The sequence below is a fragment of the Vanellus vanellus genome (genome assembly GCF_965231255.1).
Source record: "Vanellus vanellus genome assembly, chromosome: 7".
Lineage (NCBI taxonomy): Eukaryota > Metazoa > Chordata > Aves > Charadriiformes > Charadriidae > Vanellus > Vanellus vanellus.
This window is the reverse complement of record NC_138912.1, coordinates 18,783,341-18,808,267: the sequence shown is the minus strand read 5'-3', so window position 1 is coordinate 18,808,267 and position 24,927 is coordinate 18,783,341. Positions and strand designations below refer to the sequence as shown.

The window sequence follows — 24,927 nt, the reverse complement described above, 5'->3', positions numbered from 1 at the left end:
GGTATGCACATGTACATAAAGAAAAATAGTTTAATGAGATCTTTTCCCTATGGCTATACCTACATTAGCAAATGTGGTGTAATAGGAGGAAATATGTGAAGTGGTTGGTACTGGAAGTCAACAGATTTGTGTGTATTTGACTTTTTTCTTCATCCTAGGTCTGTTTTGATCCATTAACTGCGGGAGTTTATTCAGTATTTTCCTGGAGCACATCTTTGAGTTTTGTTTCAGATAAAGTATGCCAGTCCATCTACTCCAGGACCACTCCACAGGAAAAACTGAAGTGCACTAAGTGGGCACAAATAGTTTTCCTCCAAAAAGGCACTCCCTTTCCAGATTGAAATACTAAGGCAGCCAGAGGACTGCACAGACTGGAAAAGAAAGTGACTCATTTTTGTATAGTAGTAGCAGAGTTTTGACTGATTAGGTCAAATTTGTTTCATCACTGTGAAGTCCCTGATCACTGTCTTTGGACACTTCTGCCTAAGGAGATGTGGGAAAATTATTCTGAAAGTAGGTTAGTTCCACTGGACACTCCTACATGTGTTCTTTTACTCAGAAAGAAAGTGACCTTATATCAATGTCAGTTCTTTCATTTTCAAAATGAAATAAATTCAATTATAGGTATAGCACTGTCCCTATGGATATTTGAAGAAGTTAAACACTTTAAACGTTAATTCATATAAACGTTTCTATGTAACTCTGACTATCCAAATCTGTTGACACATATTTGGGACTGAATGTTTCCCTGTAGGTAGCAGTGGGGTCTGCATGTAGAAGAACCGAAGAGGTTGAAGATGTATTATTAAATCAAATCAGGATTTGGCTATACACAACTTTTTCTATAATGAGGACACAGTACTATCTGATATAAATGCAAGATCAGAATTTTCAGTTTAATGACTTACCAAAATCCTGATAAGATCCTTTTGATCACATTCTTCTATGCTATTTACGTTTAATTTCTCCTTGTATTTCTAAAAGTGAAAATGAGTAAGAAATTCAGTTTTTGTGTAGCAAATTTCCTACTTTAATTCTGTGACTGTGGACAGAAACTCACCAGTATAGATTCAACTTCAGAAGGGGTGGCCTTTGTCTGGTACATAAGCATTTCCTGAGCAATGTCTTTCCTGTTTTCAAGCTTGTTCATTTTGTCATAAGTGTCAGTATTTAAAACAGACCACCCTAGGAATTGCGTGAGAGTCTGGAACAAAGCCAAGCAAAGTGAAGGTGACACCATGACAATAAAATTAAACTGACAATTTGAACTTACTTCTCTTAAACTCCAGTTTCTGGTAGTGGCCTTTGAAAAGCAATGTGTAACTCTACTTCTTAGAGGCCTTTACCTTCCTCAACAGATTCTGTCAGCACCTTACAGCATTGTTTGTCTCAACCTCGTAATTAAGGGCCCATATTCCCATTTTGTATACAGGACTTTGAGCCTTATGAAGCTTAAGTTACCTGAGTGGACTTGGATATACTGGGTAGCATCCTATCTTGCCCAAGTGCATGTGATAATGAACACTCTGGGAACTCCCATGATCACAGGCATGACATCCATTGGCAAGCAGCACACCTTATCTGGTTACCCACTGCTAATTAGTAGATGCTGACCATCACTAACAAGTCAAATGATTAAAAATAAAATTGTATCTGACTTTTGTTCATTATTGGAATGTAAACAATCTCATAAATTTTTAGGTTTATAAATTGAAATAAAATTTCTGATTCTTAAGAAAATGTATAGTGAAGAGGATAGACATTTGGTTAGATGTTAATAAAGCATATTTGAAAATTTTTAGACATTTTAAAATTAGTTTTTACAAGAATATTTTTATTAACATCCTATGGCTCCTTAAAGCCTCTAATCCTATAAAGCTTACTTCAATGATCTGTTCATCATACTCATCAAAAGGTTTTCCATCTTTCCTATTGTAAAATGTTGCAACTCCCACAATTTCTTCTTTTTTGTTGACAATAGGCAATGACAGGACATTTTTGATAACCCATCCAGTCTCATCCACTGGTCCTTTCTGTAGGAAAGCCAAAGAACAGGAAATTACTACCTTGAAAGTAGTAATACAGCTATTGATATAGGCGATGTAACACTAAGACCTGTGCATCACAAACAAAGGAGAAATTATTTATGTAATCAACAGTGTAATAATTGGTGGAAAGCATTAGCATATTTTTCCACAGTATCTATTATTATTAACATTACTGGAATTACCTGAAATGTGAAATATTCATCTGCTGGTGCATTCATCATGTTACAAATCTGCAGCATAAAGAAAAGGAGACATTGTTTAAGTGGAATATAGTATGTACCAAGACTTGGCCTGATATTTTAAAAAGGCATACTTATTTTCTAAGCTAATAACAGTGAGCACCCGAGGTAGCTACAGAAATTAAAACCGATCCTATTAAATTAGATGTGATTATTCCTCCAGACACTCCAGACGTCATTCTGGAGTGCTTGTAGCAAAGTCCCTCATGTATGATGTCTCACAGTGCATTAGCATAATGGTTAAGAAAATCACTTCCAGTTTAAAATGGCATAGGGGTTTATAGAAAGAAATAACTGAGTGCTAAGGGTTGTTAAAAATGCCATAGGGTTACTAATTGTCATACATCACAACTTCGAATTATGTATATTGTTTATGCAAGAAAAGATAAGAAAAAAAGAAAATTGTAAATTTGTGTATATGATAATTTTCTTACTTTGACATTTTGGTGAGACTTACTTAGCACAACTGTGAAGTGGCATCAGATGTACACATTATTCCTCTGATGTCACCACAATCAGAGAGAAATTTTCCTGATGTCTCCATCCAGACTACTGATTCACATGATTTCACTGGGAACCAATGACACTGGAAGTAGCATGGTATTTTTGTAGAGGTTTTTGGTAATGGGGAGGTTTGGGGTTTTGGTTTTTTTGTTCAATCATCAGAAGAACTGCATGAACTAAAACTTTTCAGTTTTACTTTTGCTATGAACTTACAAATCCATTTTCAGCAACATATGTTGGCAATCCACTGACAAGACACCAGTGATCTGCTGGAGGTGTCCTTTAGAGAGAGAATGAAATTAAATGATTTCTACAATACAGACATGTTATTATTCTGTCCCAGCAATACATCTAATTACCACACATTCGCAGGCTGCCAGTGAATACTCACGGAATGACTTTGATTTCTTCTTTTCCATGTAAAATGTAGTCAATAATCTTATAAAAGTTTATTTCCTATATAAAAAGAGAAGAATGAGTAGATGACCTGTACAATCTCAATATCAAATTAAGATTCATAAAAAGAAAAATTAATATCCTCACTCGTCCATCAGGTGTCTTGGGGCCTTTGTAAGGCTCTGCCTCCCCCAGCCGGATTGGCCACTCATCGTAGAACTCCTGAGAAAACAATACGCAGGGTTTTGCAAAAGGAAAAATAAAAACTAAAATCAGTTCTGTGTGCATAGATAACATGACATCTGTGGATAGCAATTTTATTTTTCCTTCTCCATAGCTGTACTATGGTCACATTTCAGAAAATATTAAGAAAACGTTATTAAATACATTCCAGGCAAGAATTGTTTGCCGGTAAATTGCAGGCTAATCTGAAACTTATCTCTGGATGGTTGTACAGCTTCATTGTTGTTTTAGAAGGCAGGTATTTATAAAGCAATAATTAGACCTGCAGTTCTCTCTTCTACCCTTTCTCGCACAGAATTATTAGTATGAAAAATTATTTCAGAATTGGCCCTTATGTTTATTGTGGTTGTATCCTTTTTCATGCTTATATTTTACATGTAATTTTTGTAACATGGTTAGATTTTATATAATTATCCCAAAGGGTTAGAAAGCATGGTAACTTTGTGTCTTAGAGAGACATGCACTAGAAATATGCAGAAAAAATGAATTAGAGGGATGGATTTTTTAACTTAAAGTTAGAAGCGGCACTGATCTAGCAAGTAGACAAAACAATTGTTACCTTGTCCTTAGTCATGTCCAGCAGACCAACAGAGTATCTTTCACAGTTCAAATATATTCGAATAGTGTACAGTGCTTTGTGAAACTGCCGTTCTATATCTGTTAGCTCTTCAAATACTTTGTTGGCAGACCACAAAAGCATCTATTTGCAACAAAAGAGAAAGAGGGTAAATGTTCACAACAGTAAGAAAACATAAACATATGAGTCCTAGGCATTCCAGAATAAAATTGTCAGATTATCAAATGAAAAATTTAAATAGATTCTGTCCTTACTTCAATAAGCCTGGAAGAATATAAAATAGTGGGAATAATAATGGTTTCACACAAAACTGAAGTATTATCATTAACAAATTCTTCTATACCTGACTTCTTCGGGATTCAATATTGTAGAGATATGTCATATGATGATTTCTTAGGACCAAAGATATAAAATTGAGGTATTTTTTAAAGACCTAAAAAAGACAAAGAGCAAAAATAAGACAAAAGTATTAAATCAAGAGGTAGATTCACTCAAACTACTTTTTCAACTAACAACTCTACTGTTGTGTGACATTTGAGGTTATTACCTCTTCATCCTCTTTTGAGAACTCAGTGGCATTTAATTTGTTGAGTGCCATCACAACAGCAAGTACCTCTTTACCCTGCATAATTGGGGTTGCCAACATATTGAGTGTTGTATAACCAGTTTTTTTGTCCAGAAAGTCAGAAAAATGGTTGTTCTGAAAGAAAAGAAAAAAAAACCACAAATGAAATGCTTAACAATTAGCTACCATGCCAAGAGCAAATGATCATATAATTTGATAACTTATGTTTGCAATGCTATGAACACAGTTTCACAGTGCAGTAAGTTTATACTTGCAAAACTCCCCACTATCATTATTTAATCCAATCTTGCAGCATTATATGTACAAGCTTAACTTAGGCATTGGTTATGAATATAGCTTCTGAAACCAAGTTCTGCATATGTTTTTATTAGAATGATGAGGAATTTGAGGAATTAAAAATACGGGAAAATCTAGAATAAAGGAGAGAGTAGTATGACTTTGCGTCTACCTGAAAGTCTAATACCTATGGCTTGCATGTAAGAGAATTACCATAGCTATGTTAATATTTATTATTATTTAATTATTTCTATAGATAAAATTCTTGATACTGTCCCATTATATAATGCTTAAAACTACCATCTGTCCTGAATGTATATGGCTAAAAATGCTTCTGGCAGAGAGGTGTCCCCAGCAGGTATGCATCTGGCTGAGCCATTTCTTATTCCTCCCTGTCTGAGAGGCTCCCATTCCATGCTCTTCTGGTGAATGGGATGGTCTAGGACTGGGGGATCAGGACACAGAGCTGCCTTTGTTGGGTATGTGATCCTGTGAGAATGAGATCATGTGACTAATAAACAACTAACTACCCCACCAATTTCATCCTTGAAACTGAGTGCTGAGGAGGATTTAGTAAAAGCTATTCTTTTCATTCTTTGATGTAAAAACTATTGGGAAGCTAGTTCATATTTCATGGAAAACTGTTTCATTTCCTCATATCAAAGAAATTCTTGGTGTTTTCTTTAAAATGCTTTAGTGTTCTCTTTAATTTACAAAAGGGATTTGAAATTTGTCAGGGAAATCTGTTTGCCAACTGTTGTGTTTTGTGATATTCTTATGATAGTATATCTAAATGAGCTGAGTTATGAGTTGGGGGATTGAAATCTGTCAATATGTGCATACTGAGAAGTGACATGGTTCTACTAAGCAGCTGAAATAGCCAGATTCTGTCTTTACTAAGTCTTTTTCATTCTCTCACATCTGCCTGTTCTAACATGTCAGTGCTCAAACTACTTCAGAGAGGTGAGCGCTAAAGTCTTGGTCTACAGTCCATGGCAGATTCTCCCTGAATTTCCTTTACAGCTGTACTTCTGATTTCTGAAGGTAACAAGCAGTTGGTGCTAAATGAGAATGTCAAGAGGTGGCAAGCGGCCTGGTAACTAGGGAAGGTCAGACTACATTCCAACACCATGGATAGGAATGGCAGCCGGCCAGAGGGAGGCCAAAGGAGCCCTGTTTTAAGGACATCCACCCAGAGCCAAGACTCCCAAACCTTACTAATCCCCTGCTGTTAGCAAGTATTTGTGAACCGACTTGTAAAGTGACTGACTTGTTACTGCATATCTACCCACAGAGCTGATACATATAACTGCTATTAATTACTCCATTAGCTTAGGCAACCAAGATCTGCATGGTGGATCTCAAGGTCTCTTCCTCACTGATGGGCTGGAGAATGTTGCAGGATGCCACACAATGGAACTTCTGCTTTCATAATTTATACACAAAGCTACTTAAACAAACAAAAAACTGAACCATTTTCTAGGTTGTAAAATCATGCATGAAAAGGCTAGGAAATGTCAGAACTAAAATTGTCTTTCCTCTTAATTTCTTTTTTCCCCTTTTCCCTCTTTAGCAATTGTTTCTGGTATATGTTGAATTTATAGCACATACAACCCTGAGAAGGTAGACTGGATTTTATTATGTGTTCAAAATGTTAGCGATATTTTTTGGTCAGTTCTTCATAGTCTTCATACAGCCCATCTTTTACATTTGCATTTTAGATTTCCTTCTAGGACTGCATTTCTGTGAAAAGAATTAAATGTGTGAAAATAACTCTGACATGTCTTTTCTATATTTACTGATTGGGCTCTCGTACAGAGAATTTATTCTTTAAGGACAGCCTGTGTCATCCCCATAAATCATATGTTTTCTCTGTAGTTCAATGTATCAGGCTGTATTTGGGACCCTGGAAAGTGTAGCCAGTTCGAAATATATCCTCCAAGTGAAGAGGAGATGTTTTCTCTATTTCTGTCAAACTTTCCCTTAGTTGTTTTCTGTTTCTCTCAGAGAAAGGTATAGGGGTATCTCACATAAAAGATATCCAGGGAAAATGACAGTCAATCTGTCTCTTCTGTGTAAAAATCAAATGTTGTCCTGTAGTCTGCTAAACAAGGAAGTTATTACATGGAAATGTTTTATTTTCTCTGAGATGTTTTACCTACTCAAACAACCATTCTGGTTTTGGGTGTGTTTTCAGGCTTCAGTAATAATTTATGAATCTCTTGACTGTTTTAGCCATTCAAAAGAAAGATAGAGAATTTGACCCTGTTTTGTAGTTCCTCTACCTCACCAAGAGCATCTAGCATAATGGTGAGGCTCAAGTTCCTGGCTTTAGAGCACTGTATGCTGCTATGAGGGAATAAATAAAAATTTCAGACACTCATGGATTTCTGAATACTTAAAAGGGACCCGCATACACCAAGGGAGCTGAATCAGCAGGACACAGATGCTGAGTCTTACTTTGTTTAATAACTCCAGACTGAAGGTACAAGCAGTGGTGTTCAGAAGTGTTCAGAAGAAGCACTTTGGTCATACAATTTTTGCAGAGAATAGGAAAATTTTAAAGAATGCAAGTCTGCATTAATAAACAAAAAGTTCAGTAACCACAAGCCATCCTGAGTTGTGCCTAGACAGTGCAATGCAGAAAGATATAAATACCTCATAACACATTGGCAGCATTCCCACAGCATATACAAAGACTCCTATCGCACATGAATTGCATATACAAGCAAAAATTTGTGCTTAGATCTTGGCTTTTCATTATTGAATATTTTGCACATAATTTCTAGGAGTTTTGAAACCTTTATTTCCAATCAAAGTTTTAAAATATTTGCTCTTGAGAACACAAGCTGCTTTTATTTTCAAAGAAAATAACTTTTCACAATGTCTGGAAAATCATGTTCATAGGCAAATAAGCCAGAAATATCATCTGCAGTACCAGCCCCAGAAGAGCATCTTGGTGCTCTCATGGGTATATGAATGTGGACACTTAGTCTATTTGAGCCTGACATTTTGAATCTAACCGTCTTTCAGAGCAAGGGTTAACTTTCAGCTCTCAGTTAAATCATAAAATAGGCTTTTAAAAAAATGAGGCAAAGGCTATCTGTTGATAACTCCCTAACTGTAGCACATTTTCTACTGGCTTCATTTAAAGCTAAGCCATTTACTGTACAATGATGAGTTCTGTCCTAAGATGTGCAACATGCACTAAGCTGGCACCAGCATACAGGAGTGGAAAATCAGGATGCCTCTTTGTGTTTCTGTTATAGGTGATAGAAGGTAACAGGAGAGGGGTTTGGAAGGCTACTATGGATCTAGCCTATACACTAAAAATTACTAGCTAATTCATGTTTCTTGATTCTCTAAACCATGAAACCAGTTTTATCTCACTGTAACTTACTAACGCTACTACACATTATTATTATAAAACTTACCAATTAGATATAATTTATCTATATTTAGATCATTTGGCCTCAACTTTTCAATTACTTTAAGTTTTATACACCTGATTTCCATCTTATACCTAGCAGTGGAATTTAAGAAATCAGAAGTCACTGTTGTGAAAATAGTGTGATTACCTCTGTGAAAGGGAAAATAAGGCCATTCTTTGTAAAACTAACTCTTATTTTCCTCATATGGCAGTTACAAATAAAGTTGCTTACTGAGTCTATACCACATCTGATTCTGAATTGTAGCTACACAACTGTAAGTTCATGTCTGTTATAAAGTAAAATAAACATAATTGAGAAAAACTCACTCCCTGGGAACCACAGGCATTTCAAGAAGAAAGTTAGTTTTAAAAGACTTACATGAGTAGATAATACTTCATGATTACGTAGGGATTATGTAGGATGTACCCATCCTACAGTATTTAATAATGGAAGTACATCTCCAATTCATAATGTTATCTTAGGGTTTGCTACAGTGTGCTCCAGAACACTGAGCTAAGCCTTCAGAATTTCTGATTGGATTAATGACAAAATGCAGCCTGAGGCAAGTGAGTTTGTCACTATTGGAAACTCCAGGTCAAAGTCTGCACTGTAAATTATTTGTTGAGTGTAAATTTGATCAGAAAATGCGAAAACTATTGCAAGCAATGAGATAGGGCAACCCTTGTTAATTTGGTTCCCATTGCACATGCAAAAGTATGTAATTTGTACAAATGCAGGAAAGACAGAGTAATGGAGAAGTGTGAAAAGCAAGTAAAAATGAAAGTATAAGGGAACAAGGACCTCTCTTCCCTGTTTGACTAGTCAGGGTAAAGATTCACTCTGGTTCATTTCAGGTAATAGGAACAGCAGCTCAAAGTTGCTAGTACTGAGGCTTCTCACATCTCTAGTGTACTTGTTATTCCCAATTGCTTTTAATTTGTCGCACCATCAGCATGTTCATCATACACGGGGTTTGAAATGTTAGGAAATTAGACTTTCCCATAAACCTTTGCTTGCTTGACTGGGAGCCTTGCTAGGAAGCATGATGTAGTTTTGTTCACGTCCCACAGATGACATTTAGACCTTGGGTTTCATATCACTATCACAATTACTCCCATTCAAAAAACTCTTACTCTTCCTTATTTCTTGTGTCAACTCCAAGTGACGTGTCAGTATCTGCTGTGCAGCCTAGCTCTCCGTTTTGAATTTGGTGAAGTTATCGCAGTTAAAGAGAAGTGATAAGACTTAATCCTGCAGCTGAGGTGATAGTGTCAAGAGAGCAGATGCCTCAATTCCTCCATCTCTTTCCTCTTATAAAGCACAGAGGAAGAATATCTTTCTGGGACACCTTGCAGTGGCAAGACTACTTTGCTCACGTTGAAGGTTCTGGATTGGATAGATGAGCTCAGACTGGTCAAAATACATCATCCTTTTGATGTGTGATGACCAGGGGTGGGTCTGGAGCACTACTGGAACAGGAACCACAGGAACCTCTGACGTCAGGAGCTGGTATCACACTCTCATCATTATCACACATTTCTTGCACCATCTTTACATGTTTCTATTTTTCTTTCTGGTAGCCCTGCAGTATTTTCTCCTATTCCTGATATTTTGTTCTCCCAGTGGCTTGCAGTGGCTCAGATCGCTCAAATAAAATTTTTACCACTGAATAGGTGGTATTGGTTTGCTATATTGCTTCATCTCTTATTTCTGCTTATCCTAATTTCAACTCACAAATATTTTTGTTTCATAATGATATAATTGAGTATGAATGGAAAATAAAAAGCACCTTCCATCAGCTACAAAAATGTCATCAGTCTGATTCAAAACCAAAACCAATTAGCTAAATGAGTTGGTCATTCATTAGGCCACACTCAAAAAATCATACATTGTCAGGGATGTAAAGCAACTACGTTTTGACATGTAACTTACTAGCATTGCAGAACAAATTGACTTTGATAACTTCAAGATCACTAGAGTTTTGAAACTGAATCAAGTAGAAATTAAGATATATTTAACAGTGTTTGGGAGTTGAACTTTACAGTCAAGTCATTGAAATGTCTGTTATTTGCCATGTGTAGTGGCTATTTTGCAACTTTTTGAAATTGAATCTGTATTATATTGCTTTAAGTATTTTTTCACATAAAAAAAGAAAATTAGGCTAAAAGGAAGCTTTTAATTTTAATTTTTAATGTCCATTTTTTCTTCACTTTTGGAAGCTTTCCTCTTTTAACAGAAGTTAATTGAAAGAAAGAGTTAAAGGATTGGGTCTTTCTTCTGGAAGGCATGATTAATAGAAATTTGTTCCTGTGTTAAAATGTTTTCTTGTATGTTGATGGAATCTTTGTCTTTAAACAGGTTAGAAGACATTTCCATTTTTACAGTTAATATTTACTATATTGAGTGTGAGCTTATGATAATCTGTTTTTTATTATCAAGATGATAAGATAAAATGGAGGTGCAGACACTAACATTTACAATGCAAGTTCTTTCCAGGTAAAAGTCTATCTTTCCTTTTTTTTTTTTTTTTTTTATCTTAGGATTATTTCTTTCAATTCTCATTACTTTCCAGACTTTCAGGAAGGCAGTACCTTTCTTCTCATCTTAACAACTCTGCTTTGTTTCTCAAGAACTTCCCTCTAAAATTACTTTAACAATCTTCCTCTGGCCTTTGAAGCTTTGTTTAAAATACTCTGCCTCGTCAATATATTGGATATTTGGGTTTCTTCTCCAAGATCACATTGTTAGGAGCGCAGCAGAATGTGAGTTAAGAAGAGAGACATCTTATTAGCAAATGACTGCCCTGCTACGAGCTCCACCACAAAGTGACCCCATTCTTTCCCTTTTTAGGGCAACCAGTTGTGTCATTGACCATCTTGTTCTCTCCTGTGCTTTTCCAGTGATTCAGATTTTTGACATGGATGCACCTGATTCCAGCAATGTCTTCTTGCCCTAGGAGGGAGTCTAAGATTACCACCTGATCCCAGGGCCACTATTGTTTGTTACCAGAGGAACTGTGCACACAGCAGCTAGACAATCGTTCAGTGCCCAGGTCTCCTCACTTCCACATAGGAGTTTGAACCACTGAGCTGCAAAACCATGCTTCTCTTCACACTTTTCTCTCCCGTCTTCAAATAATCTTTAATTTATTTTACAGTGTAAATTACATTTGTACAATTGTACAGTGTAGATTCAAGAAAAAGGATGGATTTTCTCTTCTTCCTTGTTCCAAGCTTAGACAGCCTAGAGTCTGGGGACTGGCACATTCCTGTGAATCTGAAACTCCTGTCACTTCAGACAGGCCTGGAATTAAAGTCTCTCCCACCCTTGCATTAAAGAGAAGAGCTCCCAGGAAAAAAAAAAAAAAAAAGACTCATGCAAACTGAAGCTGGATCAGTTTACAAAGGGATGATAGAAGTGCATACAACTTGAACGTGTAGTTGTTTTGTATCACAGGATACCAGTGGTTAAATTAGATGCCACAATGATCACTGATCTGGCTGCTTAATCTGGGTTGGAAGCACCAGAATCTCTCCACACTCTGTTGTTTCTTTACTTCACTGGGGGTTGTGGATTCCAGTGCATAATCTCTAAAAATGAGGGCTTGTTATTTCAGCATCAGAAAATTTGAGTCCCTTTTTGGATCTAATCCAAAGTCTTTGCTTCTTTGAAACATTTTTTCACCATTTATATAATTTTGTATTCCACTATAACCAGGAATATTATTTCTTGAGTTTCCAATCAGTTAAATCTTTGTCTTCAAATATCTCTGAATTAAAACGAATAGCAAAATAATTTAAAAATGTGATGGATTAATGCAAATATATATATATATAATGCAAATATATATGCATAATACAATATTATTATTGGTTCTTACAGGCTGAAAAAGTGAGATTTTGATTCCCCAGAAGACGTTTGTTGTTTAACTATTCCTTAGTTCTTTGTTTTATTTCGAAATAATGCCTTAGCAAAAGATATGAGAGTAGTACACTTCTTTATAATGTTGTCCATGTTACCAGTTAATATGTAAAGATTATTAGTGGACATATCAAATTTTATGCAGTCTATTATTTCACTTTGGAATATTTGAGTCACGTACTCTGCCAGATCCTGGGAATAATGTGAGGCAAATTATTAGTGTAATGGTCCTGACTGGTCTCCTATTTCTCATTGCTGTTAAATCTTGGATTATATGCTATTAGCTCTCGCAGTCAACAGGTCCATAATCTTGTGGGGGAAACTGTTCTGGCTACTAAGTTAATTATGGAAGGTCTGTATCTTTTCCTCTGCTTTTCTTTTCTGAAGCATTAGTCAGGATGAGGAGCTTCCTCACGTTTATTGGTAGCTTTCCAGGTTGAAGAAGGAGATAATCCCTAAAGAACTGGCTACCAGGCACTAAAAGTGGAGTCCTCTGGTTTTTTTCCAATGATTTATTGCTGTTGTGATCTTTCATCACATTCACTTGTTACAAAGGGGGGTGATTGAAGCATGAAAATGTCTCACTGTGGGTTTGTCAACGTTGTCATGTACTTAAGACTTAAAAAAACACTATGCTGTTTGGATATGAATTGTGTCAACAATAGAAAGTGGTTAGACACGACATCATTAAAGTACTACAGCCATCTAGAATTATTCATTGTGCATTTTGTATTCTGACAATGCAGTAAGGGCAAAATTACTCTCTGGCTTAACTCTGCTTGTCATTTTTTGCTCAGGATTTGGGTAGCAGACAATCTAGTTTGACTGAAATGCATACAAAGTGATCTGAAAAATAATTATCCTTTCAAAAACGTAATAAAGGCTTCAGTGGCTGCCTATTTCTGCTGCCATGCACTAATTCTATTCCTTAAATGTTACTGACTAAAGCTGTAGTTCTGGGTTCCTTACTGATATAAAGATTCTGGTGACATTAGTGGGAGCTTTGCCTGTGTGAAAGTGTGGATTTGGACACTTGACTTTTTTACAAGTAGAACGGAAATGGTGACAATTTTGAGACCTTCAGGGTTGTTTTTAGATAACAAATCTTGGTCCCAGAGAAGTCTCTGGGAGTTTTGTAATTAACTTACAAAATGTCAATGTTCTGATGACATTTAGTTAGCAAATGTGGATTAGTGGCACTATGGTTTAACTGCATTTTTAAGTGTGGGCCTAATGGCACAGACCTCAGTAATCCTAAGAGAGTAAATGGATGCCTAAGTAAAGATTACCTTAGAAAGACTGAATAATAAATAGCTGGACAGATATTCAGCTGACATGAGTTAATTTATGAGTGCAAAAGGTATACATAGTAGGATTAGATGGACAGAAAGGTTCTCTTATTTAAGCATATTCAAATCACATTTGTCACAAAATTTTGAACAAATCCTATTGCAAACACAGAAATATTTGGGCAGCCCTGCTCTGAGCACCTCTCACATAATGATATTAAGGAGCAGTGCAGTGTCTGATAGAAGCACATCTTTCTTGATCCTCCTGATCTTTTCTCATGTAATCAGTCTTATGAATTTAGAAGGATTATCCTCCAATCTCCCTATGTGGTGGTAAGAAGCAGTAAGTCAGATGCTTCTTGTCAGAACAGCAGCCATTGAAGAAAGCATCTTAGTGGTCAGTTAAAAACCAGCTGACTTGTTTCCTCAAATCAGTCATTCTTCTGTTTGTTCCTGTGATTTCTACTTACACCTGAGGCAGTTTACTATATATTGGAGTGTTCTTTTCATATATATATACATTTTCATTTGTTTCCGAGTTTGAAAAGTAGTCCTTTATTTCTTTATGCCTGCCACCTTTTAACATGATAAAATACGTTACTTTTTGTTTACCCCCTGGAAAACATAGATGATTGCAGTGTATAAAGATTTTTATTGTTTACATTGAGCTTAGGACACTGAGATGGTTTCCATCTCCAAAATGGCCTGTCATTTTAAATTGGCTGTATTGGAAGTACAGAGAAGCCAGACCATCATCTTGTAAAATTATTTTAGCACCATTTGATTATGCTGAGCTTTTCCACATAAGACTAAAAAGAGGTGAAGTTGTGACCGTTTGATAATATAAGGTTAGCTATTTTTAAAGAAATCTACAACAATCAAAGCACATTTCTATTCCCCCACGCATTTCAGAGCAGTTTCTAAAGCAGTTCTTATTCATGTATGTTTAATTTCTGCTAAGTCACTCATTTTAATTAATATTTGTAATAACCTTATCAACACCTTAACTAAAGAAGGTGATTCTGTGCAAATTCAACAGGAACTTTGAAAATGTCAGAGCAGCTCTGACTCATTAATCTTCCTCTATAGAGGGTTCTGAACAAAAGCCCTGGATCTGGAAATACTCAAAATTTGGAGCTGTTTTAAATTCAAAGACAGACTTGGAGCTGAACATATTTGTTGACATCATCTTCATCTTCACCTACTTATAAGGAAGCATCCTCATTACAAAAGCTGCAAATTAATTATGTTCAGAGGTGCATGTATGGCAGCATGGAATGATAAGGGAGAACACTTGCAAGCCCATACTGGAAAACAGAATAGAAGCCTGCCTTGTACTTATTGGTCTCTATTAATCTAATATTCTCCTCCCATATTATAGTAAATTACGTTACAACTATTGTGCAAGGATACTGGAAATACCTTGCTAGGCTACATGACGTAGTTCTACTAGATTTTAAGCAAACTCTGCTGCTGCTTTTCTTATGCTTTTGTTCTGGATTTCTCTCTCTGGGATGTTTTTGAAGAATGACTCTGTACCACGAGCCCTGTGCAGAAAGCTGAAGAAGCAAATGCACAGAAACCCATTCCCCAAGAGAAGTCACTTACCTTTTTCACATCAGGTATATTAAAAAACTTCTTGGTATGAGCAACCCATCCTGCTATCCCGATGTCCAGAGGAAAAACAACCTCATTGTCTGGATCCACCAAATTCTCCTCAAACTTGGAAGTTGGAGTGACATTGAGAAGCCTAGTGGCTACCTCTGGAGTACCATTTCGGGAACGACAAACAAACAGACTACACCGATCAGCTGCCAGCAGCTGGGCCAGCCTCTGCAGGGCCTTGTGCACTATCTTTTCCATAGTGCCTGCTTCATCCTGGATTTCTGTTAGCAGCTCAAAAAGTATGTTACACTCCTCCAGACGGGACATGTCTTTGAAGCTGACTCCTTCCTTCACATCTCCAGGGCTCACTTTAAAGATACTTCCCAGCACTTCTGCCCTCATTTTTCGGTCGAAATACTCCTTGGCAAACTGGGGGTTGTTCTCCAAGTATTTTTCAACAGCATCTTTATTTACCTCACCCATGTTTGCTGGATTTTTCTTAGGATTTCTTTTAGAACTGCATCACCATCAAAGTAGGAGTTGTAGCAAGAAGTCCTAACTTGATACTAGTAAGAAAACGGTACTTTGAACATATTGCATAGCTCAAAGGCATAGTACATTCACCTTCCTCTGTGGCTTCCAAGCCTTCTGAAACTCTCGAGATATGACAGAAGGCACTGGCTTAGCATCTTCTTAGTGTGAGATCTTGGAGACTGCTAATTAAAGAGATGTCAGGACACTAAACCCCTGAGCATTCTTAGCTCATAAATCCGAAGGGAATCATTTTAGCATTTTAAGCTAACCAATTAATTCTTAGAACCTATAAAATTGTCTGATGTGTAGATCTGTACACCTGTATGCTATCTCCTTAATTCACAGTATATATATTGTACTATACAAACAAAAGTTTCCATTGTAACTTAATATGAGGAATTCTACTGAGATACTTAGCCCACGTTATACACGTGCACAGACATACACACGTGTATTTGTGAGAGGTACTTAAGGGGAGGAAAACAGAATGTTACAGAGAAAATTTAAAACTGCAAAATTTAGTTTTGCTCAAAATAGTCAGGAGATTAACAAAATTGGATTACTAAAAGTAAATCATTATGAAGCAATATATGCATAAAATGCATGAAATCCTAAAGACCTTACAAAACTCTGAGCTTGCTCAAGTGATTTACCCTGTTGAAGATGGAGCAAAAGAATTAGAATTTGATTCAGCACAAACAGATATGACATATATAACTTGATAAAAAATAAGTAGTCTAAAGCAAAGGGTAAAATCAGAAAATGGCTTGAATTCAAATTGACTTCAGGAGACAGTAAAATTTTTACTCTATAAGCATGACTAACCAAACAGGTTACAGGGTTACGTTACAAGTAATGTAATTTCTTCTGTGTCTTCTTCAGAAAATGTAGATCTCTGCTCTCTTAAATAGCAGGAAAATTGTAATACCTGACAGGTAGTGGGCAAAGAGGGAATCGTGAGTCTCGTAGCTTTATAACATGTTTGAAGTTTCCTGCCTTTGGAAGTTCAGTGTTACTCACACAAATGGAAAAGGAATGATGAAAACTGTGTTGAAATTTAGGAGCAAACACCCTAGGGGCTACATGAGTGAGAAGGCTGAGTTTAAGTTGAGTGCCAACTATGACAGCAAATGATCTGTGTTCATTGAAACAGATCTGAACTTCAGCACAGTAGGAGGGCTGCAATACAATTAATCTTTATTTCTGGCATCCACAATGATCAGAGAGCAGAAGGAAGTTCTTGGTATAAGAAAGGAAAGAAAAGGAATAAGGAAAATAGACCATATACCCCCTGACAACTTTTAATTTGAAAAGATCAATTGTCAAAGTACAACTTTATCTGTCTGCCAGAGGCCACAGTGAGTCAACATTCATTTTTTATCAACAAATCTAAAAGAATCAACATAGGCAACTGACACTGATCCTCTCATGCACAAAGAACAGGCCAGTGATTGGTCTGTAATGGCAGCTAACTCAGTACATTAGTTTTCCCTCTGACTGTGACATGGAATGCTGTTTAAGACACTAATTTTTGCCGGACTGCAGTTGCCATAAAGATCTAAAAGTGCAGATGAAAATCACCACAGCATGGACACAATCTGGCCTGGTTCATTTTCTCTGGCTGGGTTGCTTACCCTAGCAGCATGGGGGGCAGCACAGACCCTCAGTGGTGGGTGTATGATGTTGCAGGACCTTCTTTACAGGGGTGAACTGGTGATAATTACTTTGTGGCAGGACTGTGCAACTGCAGCACAGCAAGATGATCTCACCATTGTATGCATGTACCGTTCACAAGAAAACAGCAGAAGAAATGCACACATATCTTAGTCTGTGAATAGTGTTTTTCATCATTTGGTCAGTACGTATAAAAGCAAGAGACTTGAAAATAATCTTATATGTATTTACACGTAGAGTTAAATTATTTCTCTTCATCTGTCATATTCCTAATTTGTAGCTCAATACTTTTCATGCTGCTCTTTAATAAAGAGGATTTGAAGAGCTCCAGTGAAATTGTAGGAAGGAATAGTAACTTTTTTTTTTTTTTTGCATTATTTATTTAGTCATATTTTCTTACTGACTTTGGAACATTCTGCACAGTAGTTTCTTTGAAGTAGAAAGAGTCTATAGAGGATGCGTCTCATGCCCAGCTAAAACATTCTAGAAAATTATCTTCTATATGACTCAGACATTTATCTTTATCACATGTTAGAAACAAGCTTTACAAACATTAGTTGTTCTTTATATTGTGATTACATTAATTCTATGAAATATAGCAGCCTGTAACTCTGTAGGGAGAGTGAGTGAAGAGAGGCAACCTGACAATTACACTGTTTTCTTTGGAGATGGGGAGTTGGTGGGTTAACATTTTTGTAAGCTAACGGTTTTATGTGTGACGATTTTTTTCAGTATGCAAGACTACCTAAAATGCTTATCATGGTTCCACCAAATCTCCCTCATGCCCATCTGCTTTTACAAATGATAAATTACACTATTTCTACTTTGAGATAACAAATAAATATAATCATATTTTAATTAGACAGTACTGTAAGGTGATATATCTTTGTTTGTAACAAAATATTTCAGATGTAGCTGGGTTGTCCTATAATAATTCTTGAATCATCAAACTATTTTTTTTTCTTAATTTAGATTCACTCTTACAATTGCACTGTTGCTCTGTAAAGTGTTTGTGAAATGACATGGAAAGAAGTATCAGAAACCAACAGAAGTTCTTTATGTTTGGAAGACAGTTAAGTTGGCTTTTTTTCAATAATTGCTACATTAGTCATATCATGTTTCATCGTGAACTCTATGTACATATTCATTAACCATGAATAATGGTTAGCAATCCAAGAATTTGAAGTGATTTGATAGAAATTTAAATGTAGTTTGGTACATAAATGTACCTTACATTTATGGAAGTCCTCATTTTAGAGTTAGGAAAATACAGTGTATTTGTATTGATGCTTTTTGGTTTTCTCATATTAGTATTTTAATTAATTTTGTAGATTAGACCATTTAAACGTTTCGGAGCACTAGTGTTGTAATGGATTTTAAAGTTTCTGTGCTGGGATAAGACATTTATTTTCTGTTCTATCTCTTTTACTCTCATTTTCTACACTATTGAACATTTTATCTTTAGTAATGGTAATTCATACTTGTATTTAGGTTTATTATAAGAAACTATAACAAAAAATTATTTCACATTTCTGGCACTTTCAAACATGATTTTGCTATCACCTTCCCTAGTAATTTTTTAATAAGGTCACCTATTAAGAAAATACATTTTGATGTAGATCCATTATATGCATGGAAGTTTAACATTGGAAACTAACCTCACACAGTCATTTTCACTGCACTTTTAAAGGCAAAAATAATAGGCATTTGGCTTTGATTCTTTTCCATGTTGAGATGGTTTGATTTAAAAACATGATGAGTAGTGTGCCACATTTTTCAATTTGTTTTAATTTCAGAGAATATCAGAAATGTGTGCTTTGTGTTTTTAATACATATGATGTCATTTGCCTTTGACTTTAGTAGCTAATACAGAAATCAAACTATTTATGGAGTAGTTCTCACTAGGAGACTATTCCTGATCCCTTGTGATACATGAACACTTCTAAGAAGGATAACTGACAGACGTGGTTATTTAAATAGATTCAAGTAGCATGTAAATGTCAAAGGTATTTATAAGGTTTCCCAGTTCAGCTCACTGTCTGTATCTGAGCATCTCTGTCCATCTTCATAGCAGTTAATGTGGTACATTCACTTAAGATTTTCTGAAGAAACACAGATCAAATGTGTTTATTTCAACTTCATGGCTTTTGATGTGGATAATTTTGTGGCCACTTTCTGGACATTGGAGATTCATATGTACAACCCAAAAAATTAATATTCAGAAACATTATTGTTTTTTTCTAAATGTGAGAATGGATTCTGTAGATATTTACAACAGGTACTGTGTGTCCCTAACACAGCCAGTTTTTGGCACTGAAATGTTTTGCTGTCACTGATCTGGTATGTTTTGGGGACCTTTATAAAAAACCTCATCTTTACATTTCTTTTAAAATAATTTTCTGTCCCTTTTCTTGCAAATGCAATTTTAAAAATGCAAAAACTGGAGATAGTAAGTTAGCTGCTTTTTCCATATGGCTGCAAATTTTTAAGATCCCTTAAAACTGCCAGTGATTAGCTCTGGGGGTTCATGAAATAAGTAGTCAACAGAGATTTTAGCTTCTGGGGAGAGTTCCTGAAGTAAATGGCCAGTCTAGCATGAAGGGGTTAACCTGGGTTGCCAGATGCACTGTAGCTTTAACCATGAGCATGGGTTTCTTGGTAGCTTGGCGTGAATTTTAGTATACGAGCTGAGCAATGGACTGCAGCCTTTTAATCTCATCCACTCTTACATTTTCCTCCGGGTGCTCTTAGGTTACCTGGCCATTTTTTATTATTGAGACTATTACTCAGCACTGCTGAGAAGGGTCTGACTGTCTTCGTACCCTCCTGCCAGATATTTATATGCTTGATAAGATTCCCCGGAGCCTGTTTCAGGCTGAACAGTCCCAGCTCCGTTAGCCCCTCCTTTCAACAGATTCTCTTACTGCTCAATGATCTTCACGGCTGTTTTCCAGACTCAGTCCAGTGTGTCCGTGTCTTTCATCTTTCATAGTTTAAAGCTTGCCTCACCAGGCTGGCCAGCCTGTTGGTAAACTTTATGTCTTTGTTTCAAGTTGTTTCCATTTTAGTAATACATGTAGAAAAACATTTTGATTCAGAATCACAATCCTCACAAAAGTTTGCTAAAGAGAATAAAGGTACCATTTAAAAATAGGGTTTTTTTTAATACTGTTTATAAAACAGTTCAATGTAAATTTACTCCTTAAGCAGAATGCCACGTCATTAAATTACAAAAACAGGTAGCCCACAGGCTGGCATGGTGCAAAGGACAATCTTTTCAATTCCATTCTGTCCTTGACCTCTGTACTCAGACTGCCACCAAGGGGAACAGTTGTGATGGTGACAGTGTACATAGTTGTCCCTTACAAAGTACACGGAGCTCCTTGGCTCTGCTCATGCCATTTGTTGTTGCTTGTTAATATGAGACTCGTTCCACAGGGCAGTGGCTGCACTTGGATCCACTGCTCTATGCACACAGCAGTCATTCATTCCCCTGCAAAATTTGCCTCTGAGAATTTAATGGGTACCCGTGTTTGTGAATGCCATTCTAAATAAATAACCATAAGAAGACAGCAAAAAGTCTTTCAGTCTTATGCAGTCTGGCTGGAAATGGATGCTCCATTTCCTATTACCAGTTCTTTGAGCCAGCTTTCTCCTAAGAGATAGACTTACTCTTGTGACCGCAAATAAAATTGTAGTTCTTTTAATATTTAAAGCTTCAATGTTGCAGTGTTAAAAATCTTTTAAATAGTAATTTGACTCTCATTTTTTTCTTTTTATTATAAAGTCATAAATGAAACTAAAATAACTCCTACAATGAGAGCTTTTTCTGTCATTTCCTTTGAAAATATGACCTTTTCTGTGTATTTTCTGTTGCTATTACTAATGGAAAACATTGCAGAATTTTACAGGCTATTAATGTAAAAAATATTTCAGTCACAGAAACACTGCCAGAAGTTAGCCCCTTTTTTGGCCTCTTGGCAGAATTCAGAGGTAGAAGACTTTTTTCTCCCTTCAATTAAATACAGTTCCAAGAAATACATACTGACTTTTACAAAACTTCCTATAATATTCAAAATATGCTGCCAATTTCAAATATCGGAATGGGAAGTCATACACACAATTTATCAAGGTTGGTGTTGAACTTAGGACAAGTTTTGTAAATGTATGCTTTACATTAGAGGTTTTTTGCATGTTTATGTGTTATCAATATTTTAATAATTCTTTTATATTTAATTGTCTGACTTTTCCCAGAAGCCAGCAATCATTTGATGCAATTGACTTGATCTATGCACATTGCTCTCAGAATCAATTGAAATCCTGGCCCAAATTCTGTTACTTTCTGTTAGCATGAGAAGTACAAACCTGCAAGAAGTATATCCAGGTTCCAAAGATCTGGATGAGGATCACTCACTGGCATTGTTTCTCAACTGAACCCATAGCCCAAGTCTATCCAAATGATGATTAACTGAGGCAAAGTTTACACTGTTTATGAGTTTACATAGTTGTGCTGGCATAGCTAGATCTGTTAGGACTGAGAAAAAATTCACTCTTGAATTGCCAGAACAGTGCTAGTCTGCCAGCAACCTTCTATCCCTCCTCCAACAAGCCCAATCTAGACGTAACTGACTTAACAGAGGAGCCTTTTTGCCTAAAAACCTTATGCCATTGAACCAAAGAATTGCTTTAGCTATATCTGTGAAAGGACTTTGTTAACGTAAACTGTGACTCAGGTAGGCAGAGTTGGAAGTATAGCTAAACCAGGAGAGACATAGAGCCAAACTTTTATTATGTAACCTTCAATTTGTTCTGACTTGCCCAGGTCCTCTTCTGCAGTTGTTGAAATCGGGCTGGGAAACACTGTAGTTGCGCTCCTACAAATCCACAGTGATTGCCTAGAGTTTGTAGAGATCCCAGACTTGAGAAGCTGAATGAATGAAAAGTCATAATTACTCAGTCTCTGCCAGGCACCTCCACCAGATATGAGTTGCTGAACGTTGTAGAGGTCAGTGGAGGCACACAACTGAAAAAATGCTGTGCCATGGCTAGTACAAAATTAAATGTTTCAGATTTATTTTTGTTGATGACCTCGGATTAATTTAAGAGACTGTGATGGCTCTTGGACATATTTAGAACTGATCTTATTAAAAATTATTAACAGAAATAAATTTTTGTTTCAGTGAAACCCGGATCAGTCTCCTGTCTGTAAAACTGCTGAGGACAACATGCAGTAAGTGTAACGGGACTACTGACCTAGATTTTCAGAGGTGGTCAAATTTAATCTGGTTTTGATTCCTTTGGATGAATGACTGTAGACTCCTTTGAAAACCTCTGCAATAGAATTTTCATGGATAATTATATCATTGACAAAATTTTATAGGAATAGATTTGTTCCTGAAAGAACCTCTCTGGGAATATAAAGCAGTATACAGATTTTTGAAGAGGACAAACTTAGGAGAAATAACAATATTTCACAAATTGGCAGAGAATAAAGAAATAGTTAGGTTTTTTGGTATTAAAGAAATTAATAGATTTTAAAGGTTATAAATTAAGCTATAATTCCTCTTCATACTATCAGTCGTGTGAGACACTGAACAAAAAAAATCCATGTTGATTTTGATTTTGTATGAATTCGTATATTAAGACTAGTGAGTGTTCTGTAAAAGTTTTGTAAAAATGCATATATATATATAACTGGCATCACCATTTCCAGGGGCTGGAGCAAGGTTCTAAAAGCCACCAGAGGGATATAGATTGCTGTTTCTCTTCAGTCTGTGTGGGAATTAGCAAACTTGAAAATCTCAGTTTAAAAATGGAAATGTTGGCTTATTGAAAGACTACTGTTGAAAGTTTCAGAACAATTAATATGCAACAACCTTTCTGGTTACCTGTGTTAAAGATGTTCTTTACTCCAAATAGAAGCTTAATATTAAACACAATGGAATTTTTAGTGTCTGATGTTATCCAGGTAATCAAAGGCTTCAGAGCAGACTTGGAACAGCTGTGAGCATTTGATGCTTGAGAAAGTGAAGAAAAATGTACTTTCTATGCAAAAAGGGTCCAACACAAATAAGAACAGAAAGAAAAAAAAACAGATAAATCAAACAGACTGTGCCACGGTTTACATTACATATGAAAAAGATTGTAAAGGGCAGCAACAGTAAAAAGTTTAATATTTTTATGAATGTATGAAAGGAATAGAAGGCTGAAGTAAATTTCTCGGAAAAGCCAGGCTGAATAAATTGTTTTAATTCTGTACATCAGCTACTGTTGAAGGATCCTTTTATACTACATCAGTACCTCCATATTTAAATTACATTTTTACTTGATTCTTAAAGTAACAAGCACAGACCTTTCAACTAACAAGCTTCTGCCTTTATTCTTTTACAATTGGAAGGTGAAAAAAGTAGGTGATTTGTAACAATCATTCCCGTCCTGCTCTGGTTACATGTCTAGAAAATAATTAACAGGTTTTCTCTAATGCTTCCTAAAGATGTTGAAACTATAGAACAAATATTGACTGAGGGGCAGCAAAACTTGCCTGAACAGGAGAAAACAATAATGGTTTATATAACTGAAAACAGTTTTCCAAAAACAGAATAAAAATTCTGGAAGCTCTGATTTAAAATTGATGTCAAAAGGGATAGATGTGGTGCATACATGCACCCGGGTATTTGCAAGCCACACATATGTCCTGACAACTTTTGCAGTACCCCACAAAAGTGCTCCTTTGCCTTCCTGAAGATTTGCAGGGCCCCAGTTCCTGTCCCTGGGAGCTAATCATGAGACAGTTTGGCACCCAAGCCAGCCTTTGGGAAGCAAGAGGGAACCAGTCACAAGGACCTGAAGAGGTTCTGGCATGACCAGGCTTTCAGAAACGTTAGCAGAAACTTGCAAGTATGATGTTTGCCACTGTTTATCAGGGGAAGAGAGGAAAGGAATTTGGGGAGGAGGTGGAGGAAACAAGTTTGCATCTTGTAAATCGGTTGAGTGCATTGGGAAAGAAGGACTTTGGACTGCAGTGTGTAAAATCATGGAGGAGGTGGAGGCAACTTACTCTCCCCCATGCAAAGATGGGGTGCTTCTCTTTTCCTTTGTTCTCCCCACACATGTGCCCACCCTTTCCCCCAGATGTGAGCTCTGCCTTTGGGTTAGGAAAACCAGAGAGAGGCATTTGCTCCTAGCGCCTGCTGGGCTACAGGTCAGGGTCAAAGACCACCTGAGCCCATGGGTGTTATGCAAGAGGCTGTTGTGAAGGGGCCCCAAGCCTGCAGCATGCATCAACCCGCCTCCCTACTCCCCCTCCGATGCTGGCTTTGTACCTCAGGGGGTTGCGAAAGCCCCAGGACTACATAAAGCATTCCCTGTCTGGGTGCCCCGCCACTGCTATCAACGCTTGGGCTCTCAAGAGGCTACAGGGACCGGTGCTGTCTGTAAGGGACGCTGCTTTGGTGGGATGGGGACAACTGGGTGCCTTCACTGCACATGCATCAGGGAAAGCTGCACGATGCCCTGGGGACCTGTCAGGGCAGCCTTTCTCCCTTACCCACTTGTGTGACAGAGGCTGTTTCTGATGCTGTTCTCTCTCTGTTTGCTGTTGCTGC

The 24,927-nt window shown here is 36.7% G+C and overlaps 1 protein-coding gene across 1 annotated transcript in view; it reads right to left on the bottom strand.

Moving 5' to 3' along the window:
• The window catches only part of PDE6C (phosphodiesterase 6C), a gene marked incomplete at both ends in the record, with an annotated part of 29,475 nt that extends 13,877 nt beyond the window's left edge, over positions 1-15,598 (bottom strand). Inside the window, 11 exons of the mRNA XM_082486352.1 lie at positions 909-977; positions 1,061-1,204; positions 1,884-2,033; positions 2,231-2,278; positions 3,005-3,071; positions 3,183-3,247; positions 3,335-3,409; positions 3,990-4,130; positions 4,351-4,440; positions 4,555-4,707; positions 15,119-15,598. Coding sequence (XP_082342478.1) covers positions 909-977; positions 1,061-1,204; positions 1,884-2,033; positions 2,231-2,278; positions 3,005-3,071; positions 3,183-3,247; positions 3,335-3,409; positions 3,990-4,130; positions 4,351-4,440; positions 4,555-4,707; positions 15,119-15,598 — 1,482 coding nt within the window. The remainder of the gene's footprint in view (positions 1-908; positions 978-1,060; positions 1,205-1,883; positions 2,034-2,230; positions 2,279-3,004; positions 3,072-3,182; positions 3,248-3,334; positions 3,410-3,989; positions 4,131-4,350; positions 4,441-4,554; positions 4,708-15,118) is intronic.
• Between the last annotated feature and the right edge of the window lie 9,329 nt (positions 15,599-24,927).